Here is a 21,427-nt window from a genome sequence, read left to right on the forward strand (position 1 = left end):
TCAGAAGAATTTTTATTCATTAAGATAGAAGAAATACACATAATTATACATATATATATATATATATCATCATCATCATCATCATCGTTTAACGTCCGCTTTCCATGCTAGCATGGGTTGGACGATTTGACTGAGGACTGGTGAAACCGGATGGCAACACCAGGCTCCAGTCTGATTTGGCAGTGTTTCTACAGCTGGATGCCCTTCCTAACGCCAACCACTCAGAGAGTGTAGTGGGTGCTTTTACGTGTCACCCGCACGAAAACGGCCACGCTCGAAATGGTGTCTTTTATGTGCCACCCGCACAAGCCATTCCAGGGGCACTGGCAACGATCTCGCTCAAAAATCCTACGGGGGCCAGTCAGGCGGTACTGGCAACGGCCACACTCAAAATGGTGCATCTCATGTGCCACCCGCACAAGAACCAGTCCAGGGGCACTGGCAACGATCTTACTTGGCTTGCCGGGTCTTCTCACGCACAGCACATTTCCAAAGGTCTCGGTCAGTAGTCATCGCCTCGGTGAGGCCCAATGTACGAAGGTCTTGCCTCACCACCTCAGCCCAAGTCTTCCTGGGCCTACCTCTTCCACGGGTTCCCTCAACTGTTAGGGTGTAGCACTTTTTCACGCAGCTATCCTCATCCATTCTCACCACATGTCCATACCAGCGCAATCGTCTCTCTTGCACGCCACAACTGATGCTTCTAATGTTCAGCTTTTCTCTCAAGATACTTACACTCTGACGGGTATTCACATTGACATTACACATCCAACGGAGCATACTGGCTTCATTCCTTGCGAGCTTACGTATGTCTTCAGCAGTTACAGCCCATGTTTCACTGCCATGTAGTATGGCTGTTCGTACGCATGCGTCATACAGTCTGCCTTTTACTCTGAGTGAGAGTCCCTTTGTCGCCAGCAGGGGTAAGAGCTCTCTAAACTTTGCCCAGGCTATTCTTATTCTAGCAGCTACACTTTCAGCACACCCACCCCCACTACTAACTTGGTCGCCCAGATAGCGGAAGCTATCGACTACCTCTAGTTTTTCACCCTGGAATGAGATAGAAGTTGTTTCCTGTTTGTTTACAGTCTTTATTGCACCTGAACATCTGCCACAAACAAAAACTAACTTGCTAGTTAACCTGCCTTTGATGTTGCTGCACCTCTTATGTGTCCATAGCTTGCACCGGGTACATCTTATAGAGTTACTACCTACTCCTTTTCTACATACTGAGCAGGGCCATCTACCTGAAGGGGTTTGTGTTTTATCTACCTTCCTACTTATTAGGATTTTGGTTTTAGCTAGGTTGACTCTAAGGCCCTTCAATTCTAGACCTTGCTTCCACACCTGAAACTTCTCCTCTAGTTCTGATAGTGACTCCGTAATTAGGGCAAAGTCATCAGCATAGAGGAGCTCCCAGGGGCAACCTACATATATATATATATATGTAGATATATAATCATTATCATCATCATCATCATCATTATCTTCATTATGATTTACATATATATATATTTATATATTATCTGAATACATATCTCTGCACAAATACAAATATTTGAACCATTTGCTGAATCTCTCAGAGCAATGATTCGGGTGATTTTCAGCCAAATACATTGAACATTAATACATTATGTGTTGCATATATTTTCTTTTGTTTGTTACGACAAATGTACATGAAACTGCACACACATACACACACATGCATGCTCATGGATACGCATACAATATATGTGTGTGTGTGTGTGTGTGTGTGTGTACAGGTAAGATCCAAGCATCAAGGTGTAGGAAGTTAGTAAACTTCGAGCTGTCCATAGAAGGTATATAAAAAAAACCTTCAGGAACAATAATGGTTTATTAACATAGAAGATTGTAAATTTTTCCTACATTAAAGTTTGATAAGCTGAGAAAGTCATTTCAACAGGCTTCTTTCAGTTTCTTCTACCAAATTCACTCACAAGGCTTTGGTTGGCCTGAGGCTATAGTAGAAGGCACTTGCCCAAGGTACCATGCAGTGGGACTGAACCTAGAACAATGTGGTTGGGAAGCAAACTTCTTACCACACAGGCATGCCAGCACCTATCTTACCGTGCAGCCCCGCCTGCTTCTTTCAGCTTCAATCTACCAAATTCACTCACAATGTTTTCGTCAGAATAGAGCTATAGAGGAAAACACTTGTCCAAGGTGCCACACAGTGGGACTGAACTCAGAACCATGTGGCTGAAAAGCATACTTCTCAGTGCACAGTCATGTGCACTGTGTGCCTTGATGTAAAAAAAATAATTAGCCAACCCAAATATGAAAGAAAGACTTAAATAACTGAGGATTTAATTTTGGAATCAAAATATTACATCATTAATTCTGTTTATAATATTTATTAACAGTCCGATGTTCTCTCTCTCTCTCTCTCTCTCTCTCTCACACACACACACACACACTATAACAATGAGATTAATCACAGCAAATTTACAGAAGGAATATCATTTTAACTGCTGCATGCTGTTCTCATATGTCAAACATGACTAAACAACCCAATGGTGAAAGACAGTCCAACACCATCTGCCATTTTTTTATTTGTAATGTAACTGGAATTACATCATTCACTGTGTCCTTTCTTCGATTAGGGTAGTAGGATGTGATTTCAGTGAGATTTTACTGCTATTTCTAGCAGGTGAAGCAACTGCATGCATTCGCTCACTTTGTACCAAGCTGTTATGAATGGCCTTTCAATTAAGATGTTAGTAAATATATAATTAAACCTGAAAATATGATTTATCTTAGTAACAGGCAGCAAATTCAATGCCTACAATACCTCTAACCCCACTTCATCCCCTGGTAAAGACTACAGCCCTATGAAATCTATGCTCATAAAACAATTGTTGGCACTGGAATGGTGTTTTTTCTCTTCTCCCTTCTTTTGTCTTCGGAACATCGTTTTGATGTCAACATGGAGTAATTGTTCTGTATTTTATGAGCGACTGTACGCATGTTACAACAATTATGGACGCCATACTGGGGTTAAATGAGGAAAAACAACAATTACACGGAGTGAGAGTGTCTGTTTGTTCAAGATGAAAAATGCTGGATTATCCTAAAAATGGATGTATATGTTGGTCACCGTATCCTTGTAATCTCGCTAATCTGGAAATATACAAATAAAAACTTTTATTAGAAAAATGCCTGGGATGATAAGAGTTAAAATATGACAAAATTAACTAGATTTAATCAATGTGGTTGAGACTCGTTAAAGGAACTGTAATAAATAAATTCTCTACATGGGTTGGTGAAGGGTAGTGGTTCTCAAACAGGGTTTGTATGAGATTTTGGTGTTAAAGTTTGTGAGCAATAAGTTGGTTATATTCCTACAACACACAATACATAGAATCTTAACAATTCTTTATACAATTTCTAATATTTAACTCTAAAAATATAATAGGACTTTTTTTAAACATCAAATGGCAATTGGGATCCATCTGAGTAAAATAGGTAAAAAAATGGTTGGGAACCACTGGGTTCATTTAGGTGTGAGAGGTCCTAGGTTGAAATAATTGTATCAATTACAAACTTTGAACTTCTGCTTATCCATTAACAATTAATCTAACCCAGTCAGGGGCAAACTGCAGCCCATGGAACTTTCTGAATGGCACAGCAATGGAAAATCAACCTCAAATTTCATTTTTCTTTTTAATCATGTGACCTCCATGATGATGAGCCATGTTTCATGTAGCTCACTTTTCAAAAATGGTTTCCCATGCCTGACCTAAGCCATATATTACTAGAAACTTGATTGAGAATACTGATGATGATTAAGAAGGTGATTTCAACAAAGGTATTTACCTCATAGTATTTGCAGTGAATGGTGAAGGACCACAGGCGCAGATTAACATATTCTGATCAACAAGTGAAGTAAATGGAGGTATATGCTGATTAGCCAACTCTTCATTTAAATGACCAACAGGACCAGACCATTGACTATCAGGCTGTGATAATACATATTTTACCTGAAATCTGAAGAAAAAAAAAGACCCAATAAATGCAACATGATTAAAATATGAACCAGTACAAATTCAGACAAGGATTTTATGTATATATATATATATATATATATATATATTAGTGGTAATGAAAATCAGCAGTTAATTGAAATTGAATAGAAATGAGTTGTTGAGTTGTTTGTGACTGTGAAGTTCTTAAAGTGGGTACCTCTCCACCACTATTTACCTTTTTGTAGTTACTACTGATTCAATTCTCACCTTCCCCTAAATGTGAGTAGCCATGTACCTCCTCTACACCAACAACAATGACTGCACCCAATTCATATGGTAATTTGTATAATCTTGAGCAGCACAATTAGTTCTGTAAAACAATTAATTTAGGGGAAGGCCACTCCAATGTAAAACCTACAGCTTGTTGGTCACTGCAACCATCTTAGCCCACTGAAACACTGTGGTCAGACCTCCAAGGGTAAAGAGTCGGACCAGATTACATGGATTAACTCTCACTTTAAAATTACAAAGTGCAGGCAGAAAATGTTGCAGTGTCAAGGATCAGTTTACAAAAACACTTGAGGTTGGTACCACTCTTCCGCATGTTCTTCAGGTATGAAGAAACTATCACTGTCTTTGCTAAGTTAATGAGAAATGGTGAAACTTCAAATAAACTGATAAACAAAATTGTATTAAAGCTAATACAGAAAAATTGATGAGTTACACTAAATGAATAAATTGATATTTATGAAAAATATTGAATTACCTTTCATCTTGATTTGATAGTTTATTGAACTCTTCTCGCCATATAATATCTTCTTGTGTTTTATTAAAGAAAATTAAGTTAACACATCTACAAAGATAAAATGGAAATGGAAATAGCATAAAAACCAAAAATGGTATACGATGTTATTCAAAAAGAATGAACTGATTTCATTATGCAATATTTTAATAAGGAAAAGAAATAGAAACCTCCAGCTAAGTCACAAGTATTTACTCACAATCAACTTTTATTTCCTGTCTTACAAGTGTTCAATGTGGCCACCACCTGCAGCATGAGCAACATCAATGTGATAAGAGAATTCTTTCCAGATGCATATCAACATATCAAAAGCAAGTTCATTATGAAACTAAAGAATGCTTGAGGCAATTCCAGAAGATATTGACATAGAAGGGAAATGGAAAAACTTCGATAAAGCATTCAACTAGACAGCCAAAGAAGAACACAGTGGCTTGTTATATGCTGATATGCATCTGGGAGGAATTCTCTTATTGCCTTGATGTTGCCCATGCTGCAGGTGGTGGCCACACTGAAAATTTGTAAGACAAGAAATAAAAGTTGATTGTGAGTAAATACTTGTGACTTAGCTGGAGTTTTCTATCGCTTTTCCTTATTTGCAGGTACTTAGAGATTTCACCAGTGCTGGTAACACAAAAAAAAACAATATCCATTACACTCTGTGAAGTGATTGGTGTTAGGAAAGGCATCCAGCAGTAGAAGCTATGCCAAAGTAGACATTAAAGCTCAACACAGCTCTCTAGCTTGTCAAGTCGTGCTGAGCCATCCAACTCATGCCAGTATGGAAAAAGGGACATGATGATGATGGTGATGATGAACAAGTTTTGACACTGTTTCCATCTTGCAAATTCATTGACAAGGCTACAGAAGAAGACCCGGCACTATAGAAGAAGACATGTGCCCGAGGTGTCATGCAGTGGGATTGAACTAAAAGCTTTGTACTCAGGAAGCAAACTTCTTACCTTACAGCTATACCAGTGAATTTTAAATATCAATAAACGATTCAGTTGAACATTAAACTTGGAAGATGGATTTTACCTGATATTTTTCTTTGGGTCATTTAAGGCATAATAGATAATCCTGATCATTGGTGTTATACCAGTTCCTGCAGCAAACAGGATTAAATGGCTGCATTTCTCAAGTCTTGTTTCATCAAAGTTTCCTTCAAACAAACTTAATTTAATGGAGCTACCTAGAAAATAAAGAATATAGGGAATCAAAAATGCAAAAAAATTTCAAGTCTTATTTACTTGACAAACTCCCTTACACTGAACAAAACTCCAAGGATCTTTCTGGTTTTTGTCACTGTTTACAATTAACTTTAAAATATTTTTTTAATGTATCATATAGATGTAATTTTTGATGCTGAATCCAAATTTGCTATTAATTTATTCTAGAAAAATTTTGCAAAACTGTTACAGGTTGTGGTTATGATGATGATGTAGTAGTGGTGGTGGCAGTTTTAGTAGTGGTAGCTGTAGTAGTAGTAGTAGCAGCAGTGATGGTAGTAGTGTTGTTGTTGGTGGAGATTTCAGTTTCTATCTACCAAATCCACTCACAGGGCTTTGCTCAGCTCAAGGCTATAGAAGGAGACACTTGCCCAAAGTGCCACGCAGTGGGACTGAAACCCTGTGGTTGGGAGGCATGCTTCTTACCACACAGCCATGCCTGCGCCTATAACAATGTTAAGAAAATAAAAGAGTTTAAGAAATCATCTAAAGATGCGCATGTGTGTGTGTAGGAGAGGGGGGGAGAAAGAGAGAGAGAGGGGGGAAAGAATGATGCCTGTTAATATATGTAACTTATGTTCGAATGAAAAAGAATGGTTTCTTTGTTGCTTGCTTGAATCTTGCGTAAATGTGTAAGAACTTTTGTTTTGAAACTCAAAAACCAACTGACCACTTTTTAGTGTATTGATCCAGGATGTTAATGCTCCCTGCTCGTATATCTTTATCATGAGATATAGAAAATGGCCTTGGTCTGAAGCCATATCCTGATCCTCAGCTTGCATTGATGGTAGCACTAACGTGTATTGTCGATATAGTTCCATATCTGATGGACAAGATAAAAAAAAAATAATGAAGAATTTTGTTTCATATTCAAGATAATTTACAAAACAAAGACATTTAATATTACAACCAAAACAAAAAGAAGCCTTTTACATTTATGTGAATATATATATATATAAGGTTGAGGAGGGTATTGGATTTAACCAAACCCAGGAGGATACAGGTAATACCGAGTAAGTGCTGTATGCCGACTAGTTTGCCACAGTCGTTGTATGAACAGGATTGGGTATTATAAGTCGTGTATTAGCGTGTGTATATGTAAATATATAACAAATAATAAATGAGTATATGCATATATACGTACAGGTATGTGCATACCTACGTCTACCTGTATATATAGGTGCATAGCATGTGTGTTTGTAATGGTTAATTGAAAGTGGTCACACACTAGTAAAAAATTCTTCTGAAAAACGTAACATACTGATAAAAGATTTCATAAGATTGTTTTTAAAAAAAAACAAAAAAAAAAATCACCTTTACACTTCAAAACTGTATTAAGTAATTCTCATAGACTTTCAAATATCATCATCATCATCGTTTAACGTCTGCTTTCCATGCTGGCATGGGTTGGACGGTTTGACTGAGGACTGGCAAGCCAGGAGGCTGCACCAGGCTCCAATCTGATTTGGTAAGGTTTCTACAGCTGGATGCCCTTCCTAATGCCAACCACTCCAAGGGTGTAGTGGGTGCTTTTTATGTGGCACTGGCACCGGAGCCAGTCAGGGGACACTGGGAACGACCATGCTTGAATGGTGCTTTTTACGTATCACTGGCCCAGGAGCCAGTCAGATATATATTTCTGTGTATGTGTAAGTGTTTGTACATATATGTGAAAGTGCATGGCTTAGTGGTTAGGGTGTTGCATTCATGACTGTAAGATTGCGGTTTCGATTCCTGGACTGGGGGTGATACTTTGTGTTCTTGAGCAAAACACTTCATTTCACATTGTTCCAGTCTACTCAGGTGGCAAAAGTGAGTAACTCTGCAATGGACCAACATCCTGCCCAAGGAGGCAAGGATACGTATACTCCAGAGTCTTGGAAACCAGCCTTAGGGCCTATGGCTTGGGAAAGACCTTTGATCTTTTTGATGTAAATTTATGTGAGTATGTGTGTGTGTGTATGCACATATATGTGTCTGTGTATACGTTTGCACTTCCCTGAAAATTATGACAAGCATGCATTTTTGTCATTTCTTCTGCCAATGAATCATCTGCTTGCGAATTCTGGTGCCACATAAAAAGCACCCATGCTGGCGCCATGTAAACATACCTGTGCCAGTGCTGTGTAAAAACACACATTAGGAAGGGCATCCAGCCATAGAAACCATGTCAAAACAGACATGGAGCCTGGTGCAGCTCTCTGGTTTGCCAGCGCCTTGTCAAACCATCCAACACATGCCAGCATAGAAAACGGATGTTAAATGATGATGATCATCATCATCATATAATGGCTTTTTTTGAGATGTTCCATCACCATCACCATCGTTAACATTTCGTTTTCCACACTGGCATGGATTGGACGGTTCAATATAAATATAAAACGAAAGGGTCAGACAGTTGCACCAAGTTCCAATGTCAGCTTTAGCATGTTTTCTACAGCTGGATGCCCTTCACAGAATGTACTGGGTGGTTTTTATGTGGCACCAGCATGAGTGAGGTCACCAAGTACCCATAAGACACCACCACCACCTCAACAAAAGTTGGGTATAATACAGAGCAATACAAAAGAAAGATACAGGGACAGAAGAAGCTGACTTGTATTGCTGCAGTCATTAATTCAAGCCTATCATTAACGTCAAAAAGCTGACTTACCTGAAATTGTGTGATAAACGCGTAAATGAAATCCAATTGGTACAGTCATTAAACAACCTTCTGGTAATGATATTCGGAATAATTTAGTGTCATGTGTTAATTGCTTCACTGTGTCTATGATACAATCTCTTGAAAGAGTTTCTGAAACACATATAAAAATTATTTTAGGGAAAAAAAAAAATACATTTTTTAAATTTTTACATTTTAAATATCTTATCTCTTATCTTTTACTTCTTGTTTCACCCATTAGTCTGTGGCCATGTTGGGGCGTCACCTTGAAGACTTTTGAATTGAACGAATCGATCCCAGTACTTTTTTTTGAAGCCTGGTACTTATTCTATCGTTCTCTTTTGCTGCACTGCTAAGTTATGGGAACATAAACACACCAACACCAGTTGGGACAGACACACATGTGCACACACACAAATATATATCTACGATAGACTTCTTTCAGTTTTGGTCTACCAAATCCACTCACAAGGCTTTAGTCGATATGAGGGTATCATAGAAGACAATTGCCAAAGATGCCATGCAGTGGGACTGAACCCAGAACCATGTGGCTGGAAAGCAAGCTTCTTACCACACAGCCACACTTTTATAAATTAATTTAAAGAATCTTATTTTTAATTATTGTTAAGATAAATAATACGAATATTTAATCATCCTCATCATTTTAACATCCACTTTTCCGTGCTTGCATGGGTCAGACAGAATTTGCTGAGGTGGATTTTCTTTTTACAGTTAGATGCACTTCTTGTCGTAAATCCTCACCTATTTCCAAGCAAGGTAATATTTCTCCATGACCCGACATGTTTTTCATTGAAGATTGGAAACAAAGGACATGACAGGAACATTCATTTACAGTTATCACATGAAGTCAAGGCAAGGAAACAGTAACACACACATACATATATAAGCATGGAAAGCCAAACATTAAATGACAAGAAAGTTTGGGCTCATGGATGCCAGTGTCGTGTAAATGCACCCATGCCGGTGCTGAGTAAAAGCACCCAGTACACTCTGTAAAGTAGTTGGCATTAGGAAGGGCATCCAGCCACAGTATCATGCCAAAACAGGCATAGAGCCTGGGCAGCTCTTCAGCTGGCCAACTCTTGTCAAACCGTCTAACTCATGCCAGCATAGAAAATGGACATATGATGATGATGAATTAAAAATAATAATAAATTGAAACAAAACAATGTAAAACAAACTGACCTGGGTGAGTCTTTGTGAAATTTTGTTCAAGGATTTCTCCTAATGAAGGCCAATGAATTAAAGGATTTTCTTTCTTAAGAACAATTTGAACAGCTCCTGACTGCATCACTGTCACTGAAACGACAAACCCATTATCCATTTAGATACTCCATGAGGATTTGTGGTGTTCTAAGATGCTGCTATTGTTGATTTATCTAAAATTCCAGCTCCATCTGTGGTGGTGTTCTAGGAAGGAGATGTAGTTGTTTTATTCAACATCTGGGTGGTTCCAAGATTGTGGGCATTGGCTAAACACTTCTTCCCTTGAGTTTAAAAAGGTTCCCAAGTCAAGTGAGTTTTTTAGGATACATGTCTTCTCTGCCAAACAAAGCTTACAATGTCTACTCCTGTTTACATAAGTCCCTGAGGCCTGAGCAGAAGACATTTGCCCAAGGTGCTGCACAGAAGGACTGAACCTGGAACCATGAGCTTGGGAAGTAAACTTCTTACTGCACAGCCACACCTGTACCAACAATAACATTTTATAATGAATTCCCCCCAAACTACTCCAATTAAATTTTATTGGCCTTGTGTCCCCTCTAATCATTTTAACAGGGACAAAAAAAATAAAACTATAAATTAAAAATTCACAAACCTTTGTAAGTAGATGTAATTTCTTCTGTTAAATCTAAAATATAAATAAAGCAAAGATTAATAAATACTCACTAAATGTTGCCTCGACCATCATTATGGATTTTGTTTGTGTTTGGAGTTTCATGCATCTCACACATATTTTGACATCAAGTCTAGTTTATGGGAATAAAAAATTATGAGTTTGTTGCATGATAAGTTTGTGGATATCATGTAATGTCCTGGACATGTATGATGCTTGTATATCTATGCGCTGAGGGAGACCGGCATGAGGGTATGTGTCTTTTATGCATACAGTTAATGTCCATGTTCAGAGAAGAAAACCTGGTAAAGGTGGGTGGGGGGGGGATCTTCTTTGAAATTTCAGAGTGTGAAACAATGCTTATATATGCAGAGAGAGAAGGTTTCATCCTTAATGTTTAAAATATTAGCTTTTGAAGTGATAATATTTAGTTAACTAAAATCAATGATGTACACACATGCTATCAGTATAGAAAATCATTCATTCTTCTTGCACATCACTTTCTCTCTCTAAAAATAATAATTTCTTTTTGGTGATTTCAAAAAATAATTTTATTTGAACACATGATGTGCCCTGGCAGTAGTTGTTGTAATGGAGATAATCCCTACTAAATTATTATAAGTTAGAATTTTAAATCTAAGAGTAACAAAGAAGATGCAAAGAATATATACATTTAACTTTTTTCCTCTCCTCATTACAAAGATCTTAAATTTTCTCATCATATGCAACCACGTATAGTACCGTTTCATCCTTATTTGAAATTACCAGCATGACATAACCCAAGGTAAAAATTAATAAAATTAAACATATGAAGTTAGTTTAGAAGACATTCATGGAATGTTTTGTTTTTCCTGTTTTTCTTCAGCAGATGGGGTAGACAATTTTGTTTTAACCAACAGTATGCTAATAACCAATTATCAAGAAAGAATGAAAGTGTTAGAAAATAATTAGTTCCTGCCTTCACATAAGTTGATCTTCTATCTGCTCACACTTGCGAGGGTCATGGTTTGTCTTGGTTTGCTCCTTCCTTGCACTCTACAATTTCCTTACACATTCCTTTGTTTCCACCTCTCTGCTACTCACCCTCCCATATATACTACATGTATGCATGCTTTCTCAAAATTTATAACCCCAAACAGGAATTATCACTTATGACTGTCTTATGAAATAAAATTTTCAAAACTAAATTCAATAGTCTAAAGTTTTCATTTTCTATGAGATTGGTTAAAATTGTACTTACTGATGTGCATTTTAAACATTTTTGGTTTAATAAATGTATAAAGATGTAAGTCATTATCATTACGATCAACAATAACATATTCTGATTTCATAGAAGTGCAATGTGTATAGAGAACTACTGTAACTGAGGTTTCACTCTGGAACCAATCAGAACTGAAAATAGATTTACAATATTGTAATCAATAAATTAAATAGATTCAGTAACATTAATATAATTGAAAGAAACAAACTAAAAAGAATACCACAACTATTTTATCAACTAAAATCAGTAGAAATCAGTCCACAAAGGGGATTATTAAGAGAACATTAACAAAAACAAAACTCCCCAATCATCTTTCCAGATAATCTCTGAGATAATCAGTGAATTACCATATTTTCTGACGTACAAGTCAAATTCTTCAGACCAAAATTTACAGCCAAAAGAAGCAGGTCGACTTATACACCACGATGACTTCATAGGCACAAGAGTTCCATGTGAAATGCAGTTGAATTTGGAAAGATGGTGATTATGTTTGAATGTTTAGACTACATACTACATCAACTTGTATGCTGGGAAATACATGAACCTGTATAAAATCCGTACAAATTTGTATTGTACAGAGAATAGCTGATGATGTCTATTAACTGAACATCAAATGGGTGCCACTGTGCAGCAGACTTTGATACATATATTATAGAAATATTAATCGTGATGGCACCGTCGCCTTCCTGGCACATGTAAAGACATTCGAGCGAGATCGTTGCCAGTGCTGCTGGACTGGCTCCTGTGCAGGTGGCACGTAAAATACACCATTTTGAGCGTGGCCGTTGCCAGTACCGCCTGACTGGCCTTCGTGCCGGTGGCACGTAAAAGCACCCACTACATTCTTGGAGTGGTTGGCATTAGGAAGGGCATCCAGCTGTAGAAACTCTGCCAAATCAGATTGGAGCCTGGTGTAGCCTTCTGGTTCACCAGTCCTCAGTCAAATCGTCCAACCCATGCTAGCATGGAAAGCGGACATTATTCGACGATGATGATTACAACTGCATATAGAAATAAATGGCTTGAATTTAAAACAAAGGACTAAGAGAAATTAATGCTAGTTTTCCCACGGTTATCATCATCATTTAACATCCATCTTCCAAGCTGGCATGGATTGGATGGTTTGACAGGAGCTGGTAAACCAGAGGATTGCACCAGGCTCCACTGTATATTTGTAACTAATCACAATCTGTACTTTAATTTTCTGTAATATTCAAATACAATATTTTTCTAATTTTGGCATAAGGCAAACAATTTTGAGGGGAAGTGTGAGTGAATTTCATCGACCCCAATGCTCAACTGGTACTTATTTTAATGAGCCCCAAAAGGATGAAAGACAAAACTGATCTCAGTGACTGTTAAGTATTTTGTCTGGTGCAGTAAGGATTCTGGCTGCTCACTGCCTTTATTCAGCTATAATATTAAGGGTTTAACTCTATAACTATTGGAATCAAAGATCTATTGGACTTACCTTGGTTGTTTGCTAGTGGCAGGCGGTTCTTTAAAAACTGATAATAAAAAAACATATTATAATAATTAATTATAATAGTAGTGAGTAGAAAATAATTAGTAATGTACCAGTATAAAGATGAAACTGTTACATTCATAAATCAAATAATTTTTCATCTTACCAAGTCAAATGAACAATTGTTACAGACGCATGAGTGGCTGTGTGGTAAAAAGCTTGGTTCCCAACCATGTGGTTCTAGGTTCAGTCCCACCGTGTGGTACCTTGGGCAAGTGTCTTCTACTATAGCTTCAAGCCAACCAAAACCTTGTGAGTGGATTTGGTAGATGGAAACTGAAAGAAGCCTGTCATATATATATATATATATATATATATATATATATATATAAAAATATATATATGTATATATATGTATATATTTATGTGTGTGTGTGTATGTTTGTGTTTGTCACTGCCCTCACCATCGCTTGACAACTGATGTTGGTGTGTTTACGTCTCCGTAACCTACCAGCTCACCAGAAGAGACTGATAGAATAAGTACCAGACTTACAAAGAATAAGTCCAGCAGTCGATTTCTTTGACTAAAAGGCAGTGCTCCAGCATGGCCCCAGTCAGACGACTAAAACAATTAAAAGAAAAAAAAAATAATGATTTCAAATTTTGACACAAGGCCAGCAAGTTTGGGGAGGAAGTAAGTCGATTACATCGACCCCAGTGCTCAACTGGTGTTTATTTTAACGACCCCCGAAAGGATGAAAGGCTAAGTCAACCTTGGCGGTGTTCAAACTCAGAACATAAAGGCAGATGAAATGCTGCTAAGCATATTGCCCAATGAGCTAATGATTCTGCCAGCTTGCTACCTTTGTCCTCAATAAAAAAATTTTTTTAAAAAAACAGAAAGACCTTCTTAAAAATACTTTTAAAAATCTGATACCAAAATTTATAATTTTTTTACCTGGAGGTAACACAGGAGTGGGAAAGTTTAGTCTTGAACTGAAATTTTTCTCTGAAAAATGGAAATAAGAGAAACATATTATAATTTGTGTGACATGTTTATTCATTATAATCGTAAGAACTGCCTGGCATCCATGTTGATGGTACAGAAAAGACACCCAGTATATTCTGTAGAGTGGTTGACATTAGGAAGGGCATCCAGCCATAGAAACCAAGCCAAAACACACTGGGGCAAAGTCGACCTCGGCGGAATTTAAACTCAGAATGTAAAAGCAGGTGAAATACCGCTAAGCATTTTGCTTAACGAGCTGACAATTCTGCCAGCTCGCCACCTTAACCTCAATAATAATAATAGTAACAAAAATAAGAATAAATGCCCTGATGCAGTACCAGGCAGTGGCTCTCATGGCTTCTGACCTTAACTGAATGGAAGTGTTATCATGTACATTGTTTTGTCTTGGTATAAAAAGATGGACTACAGCAAATATTCTGCTCAATACCACAGATTTGCTTGTCAGTTGTTTGACCTTAACCAGTTGAGCATGTCCCTTCGTGGCTGACGATATGTGCATCTCTGATCACGAGCAGAAGTAGTGGGGGAGCATCATAGCCATGTATTGAGAGGAATTCTTTGGGGGTTTGGATTATTTACCTTTGAAAACATCTGTGTTTTGTTCAACATCTTTAAACATTGCTCAACATCTTTAAACATCTTTGCTCAACATCTTTAAACATCTTTGTTCAACATCTTTAAAAAGTCCCTTATTCAGGGACCTTTTGAGCGAGATGAGCAACTCAACCTGAAGAAAATTCTAATTAGGCCCACCTGCAAGGTCGAGCACTGTTTATCTTGCTATGAGATCACCATGTTGCATATACAGGGTTGTGATGCATGTGCCTGGTGTACCCTTATCAAATGGGTAGTCATGATGGGTATACTGGGCTTCATATATTCTACCCCAGTGTCACTTTGATGGCATGCACTGCTCTCTCACTCAATAATAATAATAATAATAATAACAATAATGGTTTCAAATAAGAAATATTGAAATTCAGTATTTGCCTGGTACTTTATTCTACTCCCTACCCACCTAAAATTATGTATTAAAAGAAATGCATAAAACAACACTTACTTTCAAAGATCTGTTCACTCTTCAACTGTCCAATGTAACACTTCTCAAGCATAGAATTGACATTAACCCAACGATGGATCTAAATAAATAGAATCACAGATGAAACGAAGAACATTCACTTTTCTCAGATACTACAAAATGAATTAATGTTCATTTTTTTAAAGAACTTAGTGGAGAAAAATGCCAGCTTGAAGACAAAACAGGTAGAATATTTTGGCCGGATATGGCCAGTTTAAATGCTAAAGGGTTAAAGAGTTGAAGCAAAAATGCTTGAATCTTTTAAAGCGACAAAAGAAATTAAATGTTTTTACCTCATCAAACAGCTGGGTTCCATCTTTACCGACACCACGCATTAACTCAGCAATACCTCCAGGATGATACTCCATATATGGTGTGACATTATATACTCTACCTGAAAGAAATCATAAACTATTCATAAATGTCAGTGATCTTTTGTATTATGTACATAAAATGGCGAACATCAAAATAAAAAACAAACAATGAGCCAAACCATTTACACAGTGAAGTCCAGTTTCCTTCATCTTGTATGTAATGTTACATACGAACACAATATAAGGGGTATGGAGTTGCATCATCATCATCATCATTTTACCTTTCATCCTTTCGGGGTTGATAAAATAAGTACCAGTTGAGCACTGGGATCAATATAGTCAAATTATCCCCTCCCCCACCCACGAAATTGCTGGCCTTGTGCAAAATTTTGAGACCAATATTAATTATATGAACAAGGCAGTGAGCTGGCAGAATTGTTAGCATGCCGGGCAAAATGCTTACTCACATTTTGTCCATCTTTACATTCTGAGTTCAAATTCCACTGATGCTGACTCTGCCTTTTATTCTTTTGGGTGGGGTCAACAAAATAAGTACCAGTTGAGCACTGGGGGTCAATAGAACTGACAACCCCACTCTCGGGAAATTGCCAGCCCTGTGCCAAAATTTGAACCCAATATTTATCAAGTATGATTTTGCTGTGATGAGAGTCACGATGCCCCCTTGTGAGAGATAGACTGGTCCGAGTAAAGTATAAATGGTAACAATCCAAGTGAGATTCAGAGTTTGGAATCAAGTAAAGTTCATGTTAGTTTGCAGTGAAGTCAGAAGGTGTCGGTTGGTCAATTCACAAGGAATATTGTTCGTTGGTTTGTAAAGAGATTTGTTAGTCCATTGCGTTGTTTTTACTGTTGTCTGGTTATCTTATTTATTGTACATAACAAATTACGTTACAACAGATTTATATGATAATTTTTTATGAGCTTAAAACTCATTAGCAATCAACATGTCTTGATTAAAGAAAACCAATGATTGCTTATAAGCTTTAAGCTTATAAAATATTATTATTATTATTATTATTATTTACAGAATTGTAAAACTTGGCACTGCTTATCAAATCACGGGCGAAAACACACATGACTTATATAGCTTTGTTGAGTATTTCAAAGGAATTTATTAATGGTAAACTAAAGGAAAAATATTTACCTCTTATAGCCATCCATGCATCATTCTCAGTATTGTGTTTCCGCAGTTCTTCTGGGGTGACATCAATTACCTTTCCCCCGATTCCAGTAAGGTCTTCACCACTTCGTGATAAGCGTATCCAGTCCATTAAAGATCGGCATTCCTTCAGAGCAACTTTGTTGCGTCCACCCGAAGACATCGAAGATGATGAAGAACGCTGCTGGGAATTGGCAGCAGGAAACTGAGGAATCATGTTCTTTGCAGCTTGCTGTTTGTCAACTGACTTGTCCATGCAGCTATTATTTCTACCTGCACCGTTAGGACTAACTGGTCTTGATCGAGACTTGCCACACCCCAGTTTGAATTATCTGCAAAGAATATTTAAAATAAAAGCAAAGAAAAAGAAAAATATAGTTCCAAATAAATGAAAAACGAATGTTTAGGCAACAATAAATTGGGTAAAACACCATCATGTGGCAGAAATACCATATATGATGGCATATAAGATGCACATTTTCCAAAATAAAAAACAAATGAAAAGAAAAATACCTCACTTTGGGCCCTACATGCAAAGTTGAACCTTCCATAAGCTAATTTTGTTCCTGAATGTACTAAAAAATTTTTTCCTGGATATGTGTTGTTGAAACTGGGGTGAGGTGCATCTAACATGCCTGTGTGTCTTTTATGCCAGTAATATAAAGACAGACAAGCTTTACTGTAGATAGTTGCTGTAACCCTGTAGCGTTTAAAATGGCCATATCCAGCCAAAATATACCTCCTGTTTTATGGTCAAACTGGCTTGATCTAAGCTCTAACATCTACCCTATAATGCCATTCTAAAAATAGACAATAACATCATCAAAATCTCAAAGCCATGAGACAATACATGATTAATTCAAAACAACATGAATAAATAAGCTTCACATTTGGCAGAGTAATTTGAACGCAAAAGGGTTAACATTTTCAAAGTGTGTAATAAATAAAAATTTATTTTATTTCTTTTTTATGTTCATTTTCATTATTGGTTCTGTTTTTAATAATTATTTCAATAATTCATACACCTGTCCTCAGTATGACTTTAAACGAATCATTAATGAACTATTATTTTATTGATTCATACATCAGTCCTTAGTATGAGTTTAAACTGCATCTGATGGTAGGGTCTTGGTTCCAGAGCCCCAGGGTTATGAAGAGTGTTAAATAACCTCTTAGACAATACTGTTCCCAGGTCTATTCTAACTCTGAGTAGTAGCACCTGTCACAATCCCTGTTATAGGTTAATTAGCATGTAACCTACCTAAGCCAGGATACGTTGCAATCACAGGATGCAGCATAGTGGATGAGAACTACTATGGTAACTGAACGTATGAAATCAATGGCAAATATCACTAGATGCTGAACAGATGAACAGACAAAAAAACCGTCGACAGCCAGGATCAACCAACTCAGTTACTGAACTACTGCTGTCATCTGTAGTCATAGCATGTGCAAAGAGATATTTAGTTAGCAAAAGACCAATGTGACTAAAACGGAAGCCAGATGTTCGTACCTCATCACTTGGTCAGAACGTCTGGCAGGAAAAAATTGGTTTGCTTCAGGCAAGCTGCCCGGAGAGGTTGATTCATTCATCAACTCTGAATATTTGAAGACTCTCATCTTCTATTTGAACCCCTCACCCTACTGTTCGCTACCTCCTGGTGGCCAACTTTATTACCTTTTCCAGTCATTTGAATAGTAAAGTGGGCACAAACATATTTGATGTAATAAGCTACGAAATGTCAAGAAAAATCATTATCAAAATAACAAATTGGATTAACAAAAAACAAGGGAGGCAAATCTGAAATCTTTCTGAAAAAATAGCGGACATTGGGAAGTAAGTCTGATATTTGGAAATATGAGGATAACTCCAGGAGCATGTTTCGACCTCATCAGTAAAGTTTAGCTTAACTGCTACTGCAAGACCTCAGAATGACTCGAGATATAATTCCAGGTTGGATGTATATATATATATATAACTGAAATGGTGTATGGTATCAGTTATATATGAACAGTGGAAAATATGGTGGTGTATGACCGTTATGTAAACTTTGTAAGAAGGCTGATGTGTAGTTGTACTAATGAGGGCCTCATATATTCAACGGGTCCACATCGGGTCAACTAGTAAATACATATTTAATAACGAACCATGTAATCCATAATCTCGAAAGCGTTTTTCTGTAAAATGCTGGAGGTGACGGGGTGATGAAATTACCGCACCAAAAATAGTATTTTGTGGCATATTAGACGATCACCGTAATTCATTCAACGTAAAAAAATTTTTCAACGATTCCGGAATGGGGGCGGGATCCGTTTCCCACCCACTCTTTTTTTTTTTTTTTTCGAAAAAAAAATAAGGGGTTTGCGGCACATTAGGAGATGAGGGTACTTAATTCCAGACAAAAAATCCGAGGTATTTTTTTTTCTTAGTGAAACTCGTGCGGCGGTACTTCCCAAAATTTACCGAAATAACTATGCCTATGCATTGTAATACCTAGACTGTTATGTGTGATAGAAAGTAGGCTGCTCTATATATCACATGTGATACATACATGTTTCCCTAGCGTCCATCAGGAACGTCTTAACAGCATTTTAGTCCTATAGTATATACGTATTGACAGTAAGCTACAGTATACATAGACCAGCATTGGGTCCCTAAACCTAGACAACTGTTCAATGCCCAAGCTTTTAGATGACACAGGAGTCCAAGCATCATATAGGATACACATTCCCAATTGTTTCAACCACCAGGATAACTTACAAAAGAATAGCCTTATATTACTAAGATTTCGCATGCAATAACATTAAAAATATCGATGTTTCTGAAAGTTACGAGGAAACAAAGTTGGTGGAGCACACTTGTGTAGGTATGCTACCGTCCTAAAATAAAAATCCGGACTTTTTAAAATTTTAATTTTGTATTCAAATTTTTGGATTTATTTTTCACTCAGAATCAGTAAAAGAGAGGGCAGTCCCTAACAGGGACACTCTAAGATTGGCAGTAGGCAGGTGACAGTCTAATGTGATTTAAAAATTAAAATGTTAATTTAAACTCGAGAACGAAAATATTGGATCCAGAAGAAGACGGAAAAAATCAACACATTTTTCAGTTGTTTTCGCTTTTTCTTTCATTGTTTTTATGAAAGATTTTTTTACACGTGTGATGTCATTAATTAATGATGTCGTTGTGTACAAGACACATACTGACAATTACTCCTACGATCTAAGGGACTTAAATGAAACGTGACATTTTTACTAACTTTTCTCCCCGTGATGTCATTTCTATCCCCCAAAATACTACCCCTATCTTTTCCTCATCATCGCACGGCAGACCTTATCTGTTTTTACGATTTATAATTGTCACACTTTTACACCGAAAGTATCCATTTCTCTTGTGCAATACCTGAAATAATAGGCGATCTTTCGTTTGCCAAATAATGTAACAATTAATATTATAGTACGTGTACTTTTATTATCTAGTAGAGAAACAACATTGATTTCCCAGAAACTTTGGTTCCAAATCCATTCCGGATTAGGCTTACTTATTTTTCCGAACCCAGAGTGGTCACACTGAAAATTAAACAAATATTAAGCTTACTTACGTAATTAAATGGCATACAGGTATTTGTAAATTAGTATAAATGATACATGTTCATTAATTCTGTACTGCGCAAGGTATCAGTAAACTATTCTAGCGGCCGCGGGAATTTGAAGTTCCTACTCGTGAATTAGTGCAGAACATAAGAGGTTCCGGAAAATCAGTGTCCAGAAAATCGGTGTTTGTACCTAATGAGATTTAGGAGAGTGGGTTATATATCTTTAGATATACACCTAACTTTCCTACATTAAATTGGAAGAGAACTGAACGCAGAAACTCCAAACTGATCAACAACAACAAATATTTATTGTACGGTGGAAAATAAAACAGCTTCTAATTGTCCGGTTTTAGAGTAGCCTGAAATGTAGATGTACGGTTCTTCGAGCTGGTGTCGTTATAGAGACAACTTGGTTCAACCACGCTCAAATGGGAGAGCTTGCTTAGACGTCTTGCTTGGTCGCTGTCATGCTTGGTAAGAGGCAGTCTAATAGCGGGAACGCTTCGATGTTGAAAACCCACGCATGCGTGGTTAAGGATTCAGCAATGGCGCCTATGCCTTTTGGCGCCAATATGACATCACTACAGAGATATTGAGCATAACAAGTAGAGCTGCTGTCATAAGCTCACATTCGTTCAAGATATCTCTTTCTCTCTCTCTCTCTAAATATTAAAAATAAACCATATTATGTAAACATTAACCAAAATATTTTCAAGAGGTTATGGGCCAACAGGTTTTGGGATCTGACGATATGCCATAAAGCTAAACCCTTTAAGAACGGGAAACCTAAAGTAATCCCATAAACCGGCCTCCCCCTTTTTTATTACATTTCGTAAGACGAAGTTGAAAATGAAATATCAATTAGTAGGCAGCTCTAGTATCTAATTTAATGTTTTATTATTAGGAGTTCAAATAAGGCGAGCGTCAAATTTTAGTCCCCGCCCCCCGCCACGGGTCGATAAAACAATT

The 21,427-nt window shown here is 37.1% G+C and overlaps 1 protein-coding gene across 3 annotated transcripts; it reads right to left on the bottom strand.

Annotated features, from left to right (window-relative positions):
• Positions 1–2,538: 2,538 nt before the first annotated feature.
• LOC149129003 (cytochrome b5 reductase 4-like) lies at positions 2,539–20,952 on the bottom strand. 3 transcript variants are annotated; one of them, XM_089346841.1, is made up of 15 exons: positions 20,465–20,952; positions 16,848–17,194; positions 15,662–15,762; positions 15,351–15,429; positions 14,219–14,269; positions 13,267–13,303; positions 11,775–11,926; positions 10,517–10,549; positions 9,883–9,996; positions 8,668–8,808; positions 6,685–6,837; positions 5,824–5,977; positions 4,753–4,839; positions 3,838–4,008; positions 2,539–3,141 (listed from the first exon to the last, which is right to left on the bottom strand). In XM_089346841.1, the coding sequence occupies exons 2-15, from the start codon at positions 17,116–17,118 to the stop codon at positions 3,087–3,089; spliced, it is 1,599 nt and encodes a 532-aa protein (XP_089202967.1). In that variant the 5' UTR covers positions 17,119–17,194; positions 20,465–20,952; the 3' UTR covers positions 2,539–3,086. The 3 variants fall into 3 exon arrangements, with proteins under 3 accessions (XP_089202967.1, XP_089202969.1, XP_089202968.1); XM_089346843.1 differs by lacking the exon at positions 20,465–20,952 and adding an exon at positions 19,011–19,145; XM_089346842.1 differs by lacking the exon at positions 20,465–20,952 and adding an exon at positions 18,376–18,510.
• Between the last annotated feature and the right edge of the window lie 475 nt (positions 20,953–21,427).

Source organism: Octopus bimaculoides, unplaced genomic scaffold, assembly GCF_046866305.1.
Source record: "Octopus bimaculoides isolate indiv1 unplaced genomic scaffold, ASM4686630v1 contig218, whole genome shotgun sequence".
In the NCBI taxonomy this organism is placed as follows: Eukaryota; Metazoa; Mollusca; class Cephalopoda; order Octopoda; family Octopodidae; genus Octopus; species Octopus bimaculoides.